The sequence below is a fragment of the Corylus avellana genome, chromosome ca2, assembly GCF_901000735.1.
Source record: "Corylus avellana chromosome ca2, CavTom2PMs-1.0".
Classification (NCBI taxonomy): Eukaryota; Viridiplantae; Streptophyta; class Magnoliopsida; order Fagales; family Betulaceae; genus Corylus; species Corylus avellana.
In genome coordinates this window covers 19,365,263-19,370,211 of record NC_081542.1, presented here as the reverse complement: position 1 = coordinate 19,370,211, position 4,949 = coordinate 19,365,263, and the positions used below count along the sequence as shown (strand labels likewise).

General features: G+C 30.3%; 1 protein-coding gene across 1 annotated transcript; it reads left to right on the top strand.

The window, feature by feature from the left end:
• The first annotated feature begins 1,029 nt into the window (after window positions 1–1,029).
• LOC132169255 (protein neprosin-like) lies at window positions 1,030–4,130 on the top strand. Its single transcript, XM_059580319.1, has 6 exons — window positions 1,030–1,068; window positions 2,609–2,695; window positions 2,779–2,952; window positions 3,041–3,199; window positions 3,459–3,590; window positions 3,723–4,130. The coding sequence occupies exons 1-6, from the start codon at window positions 1,030–1,032 to the stop codon at window positions 4,128–4,130; spliced, it is 999 nt and encodes a 332-aa protein (XP_059436302.1).
• Window positions 4,131–4,949: the final 819 nt, after the last annotated feature.

The window sequence follows — 4,949 nt, the reverse complement described above, 5'->3', positions numbered from 1 at the left end:
GAGCTAAAGAAAATTAATAGGAAAAGCACTAGGGATTCAATGATCCACCTAGCGTTCTGTTACTTATTTTTTAGACATATTTTATTTTTTAGCTCAACTAGGTAGAAAATCAATTCTCCTAATCAGAATATTTAATAGTAAAATACTAGTAAAAGATAACTAAAGTAAATTGATTATGAGTTTGATTAAAAAAAATTGATTTCAATAACATGTTACAATAAATTAAGCATTCAATATATTTTTGAATCATAGCAAATTAAACAAAGTAAGCATTTGATATAAACAAAAATCATAAAATATTCTCATGAAATTATTGTCAAATTAAAATTATCTCCAACATTCAATCATTAATCTATGAAGAACAAATAAATAGTCTAAAAACACAATAAAGATAATAGGCTTCACCTAGCCCTTAGCTAAAGGATTAGCTATTAATAATCATGGAAATAAATTCTAGGGTTATATACTTTATTCACCCATGTGGTTTAACTTCTTTATTTTTTGACCCTCAGGGTATACTTTTTTTTCACATGAGGTCCCTCTGATTTGTTTATAGACAGAAATGGTCCCTTCATCCAAAATTTGACGGAACGCCACGTTAGCACCAATTACGGTTTGACATGTGTCCATATAAGTAATTAAAAAAATATTTTTTTAAAAAATTAAAAACACAAAAAAAATTAAAAATTTATATTTAATTAATTAATTTTTTTTAAAAAAATTGTGGGGTGGCAGTAGCCACACCCTTTGGCCATTTAGGGGTGGTTGGCCACCTCCTTTGGCCATGGGTGTGGTTCGACAACCCCGAAGGGCCAATTGAAAAAAAAAAAAAAAAAAAAAATTTGCCGGAAAGTCCTTAGGGGTGGCCGAACCATTCCCATGGCCAATTTTTTTATTTTTTTTTATTTTTTTTTGAAATTTAATTAAATATAAATTTTTAATCTTTTTTAGTCTTTTTAATTTTAAAAAAAAATATTATTATTTTAAATTAATTGTATGGACACATGTCAAACAATGATTGGTACTGATATGGCGTTTCGCCAAATTTTGGATGAAATTTTGACAGAGGTACAATCTCCATCTTTAGACAAACTAGATGAACCTCCTATGATAAAAACTAAACCTTATGAGTCAAAAAATAAAGAAATTAAACTACATGGATGAATAAGGTATTTAATCCTAAATTCTATAATCAAAATGCTTATAGTAATTACCTTTTGATATTAAAATGAAGATTCCAAATTGAATCTTTGGCATTATATGGAGCATTTTGCTCCATTTAATTGTTATATTAATGAAGAGATAACTCGTTAAAAAAAAAAAAAAATGGTGACAATTTATTCATATCAATATTTATTATATTACTATTTACTATGTCTTAAATAATTTATCACATCATTATGACAAATATGCTAAGTAATGAAGTGGTAAAATCTCAATCGTTTGGATTAGAAAACAATGTTTAAGATTAAATAAATCTACTTAAGGCCTGTTTGGGTGTGCATTTTAAGGGTTTAAAAATGCGTTTAACACTCTAAAAGTTCGTTTGAAAAAAAAGTACTCGTTTGGTAAAATAAATTGAAAGCGCTTTTAAGATCAAAAAAGCCAAAAAAAAAAAAAAAAAAAAAAAAAAAGAAGAAGCCAAAAAGCACTTTTGACAAAAGCTTAAAATGTCAAAAAATAATTTTTTGACTTAAAAGTTTTATTTCTTAAACGCAATCCGTCAATCCCAAACAGGCTTTTAGTAGAATACCCTCAAAATTCCATGAAATATAAATTCATATATGGACTTACATTTTTTTGTCACTTAGAAATTCGTGTGCTAAATGCATCCATCTTAAATGTAGTTCATTTAATTATAATAAATTTATAGATAAACTAAAATCTTCATTTTAATATTATCATTATTATTTGGTTATATCCATTATAATAAGATCCTATTCCAACTTGGTAATCCTATAACTTCTGTAATTATACAGTTTGTCCTTAAGGTTGGAAAATGTCTATGTTTTTTTTTGTATTCCATTAATGTCATTATTAATAAGAAATCCTAAAAATTATCTAATTAATATAATTTGTATATTAAGGCCAATTCGACGATATATATACATTCTCGTCATGTAATGTCATTTCCGTACTGCTATTTTATGTATATAACAAATTCGAATTTGGCAAACCAATTTGTCGCTCATGGCTTAAGGGTGGATATTATAGTTATCTTCCTATGCTTTATCCTTGTCTGCAACAATTTGGTTGAAGCAAACTGGGGATTATCTACGAAGGAAGTGTTGGAATTCAAGAAGCAACTTATAAATATTAAAAAGTATGCAATTAAAAGCATTCAAGTAAGATTTCTGGAATTTGAAGCCTTTCTTATTCATCGATTCTAAGTAATTTTTTTTTTTTTATTATGCAAATATTAATTGAACTTGTGATTGTTATGAAGAAGTTGATCACGATAAAAATCAAACTCCCTATCCTCTCAATATAGGAGATGGAGAGTCGCGCTTATGCTCGAACCATATTTAATTGTCACAATATTATTTCTATCATCACCACAACATTTGCTGACTTTATAATGTACATTGATTTGATTTGACATCTATAGATCGGAGATGGAGATATATACGACTATACTGATTTCTACAAACAACCCGGCTTCAATCACCCTTTTTGGAAGAATACTATATTTGAGGTTGAACTAATGTAACCTTTTTCTTTTACAATCTCATCTCATGCCATTGATATTCTTTCTAACCTTTTAGAATATTATTATAGATGAAACAAAAATTGTTTGTAAAAGGAATGAGAACCAGAGACATTGGGTTTAAAGGCGTAGGGTGTCCTTATGGAACAGTTCCAATTAGAAGAGTCAATAAAGATGAATTGGTAAGAGCCAAAATACTTTCAAAGATGCATCCATCAAATATAGATGATGAACCTCGACATCATGTAAGTACTATTTTTTGTGCTCGATCGCAGATGAGTCTATGCTATTGTAGTGATGCAAGCAAATTCATAGGATCATTATTTTATGCAGTATGCCATACTTCGAACAAAAGCTTATCCCGAAAGAAAGCTTGATGGAATCGAATCGTACATTTCCTTATTGAACCCAACAGGAATCATTGGACCCCAGTATAGGGCATTCCAGTTGACAATTTCAAACGGTCTTGACAGCATAAAAACAGGTATCACGGCAATTCTCTAATGTAAAATAGCTTTTCAATAGTTATGATTTTTTTTTCTTCCTATATTCGAACAGGAAAAGTAATTCAAATAATGTAAATTTATTTTCAGGTAAATCCTTTATTGTTCAAAGACAACCAAACTCGGCTATTTACTCATGTCATGGTGGGTTTTAGTAGATAATTGTGTCTAGTAATTTCCTTTTCCTTTGTTACATTTTTCTTTTTCTTTTTTTGAATAAATGTTACATTTTTCTTGAATTTAACCAGATTGATGGAAGAACACAATGTTTTAGTCAAGATTGTCCCGGATATGTACAAATCAGTTTTGAGATACCTCTAGGTTGGACCTTCGTTAATCCAGATGGAAAAAACTATTCCGAAAAATTGCGAATCCGTAAGGTAAGAAAATTAATATGTGCATAACGTTCAATTCATTGGTTTACGAAACCAATCCAATGAAAAAAGCAGATAGCCATCACTACATGTTCTTATAATTAAATACAATTTTATTTAATGGCTTCCACATGGCAGGAAATAAGTGGCGAACCAAATTCAACAGAATTTCTTTGGACATTGTACATCACTGAGCGGAATTCTATAATTGGATTTTGGCCCCCAACACTATTTGGAAAATTAAGCGAGTATGCCAATCAAGCTGACTGGGGAGGAGAAGTTTATAGTCCATTGGACCAGCCTAGTCCCCCAATGGGCACTGGTATTCTTCCACATACAGAGTCTTGGAACACAGTTTATTCAGCTCATAGCTGGTGGATTGCATGTGCATATGAGAATGAAAAATTTCATTTTGTTAGCCCAATTGATACTGAGTTGTATGCATCTGATCCACAGACATACAATATTGTAGATGCTGGATATCATGATGAAAATTGGAAACGTTTTGTTGTATATGATGGTCCTGGTAAAATCAAAGGAGCTTGAGTTGGATTTTAACATCCCATTTTCATTATAATGATTTTTCTCAAATTTTTAATATTTTTTTATTTTACCATCGTTCTGTTCACATTCAAGTGGGTTGCATATGTTGGATTTATTGGTAGAATGTAACTTTTATATATTCGGGAGCTTGATCTCTCAGGAATAGAATGATTTTCATTTTTTTTTTAAAGCTTTAATCTAACTACATCTCTATTGTCGTCTTAATTTTTGCTCAATTTCTCATTTATGATATTTTTTTACGCATTAATTCATGCATGTAGGTCATTCTCAGATCTTGAAACCTCATACATTAAAACTTTATTAAACGACTTGTGCATGTGTAGATCTATGCATGCCTTAAACCCTACAATATGCAAACTAGAGGTAAAAATCATTAAATTAACTCAAAGTTTCAAATGTCCACAAGGAGTAGCTCAATCGGCTGTGCACCACATTTCATGAAGCGGAGGTCACTAGTTCGAATCTCCCTTCTCTTGTGTGGACATGTCCAAAAAAAAAAAAAAACAAAAACAAAAACAAAAACTCAAAGTTTCATATTTTGTTACCTTAAAAACTTGCTCCTCGAAAATCCTGGTTAACAAAGTTTAAAATTTCTCGGTTCTACCCGATGGGCCGCATGCGGCACAAAATTTTCCTTGCCTGCTTGTTTTCTAACGACATGCACTATTCATCACGTGATTGAGATTGAAGGGAAGGATTTCTACGCTGTTTGGAATAAGGCTTAAGCTAATAAAAATATATAGATTTAATCATTTAATTTATAATCTAACACTTTTGTTGTGCGACAAACGCTTGGGCAGC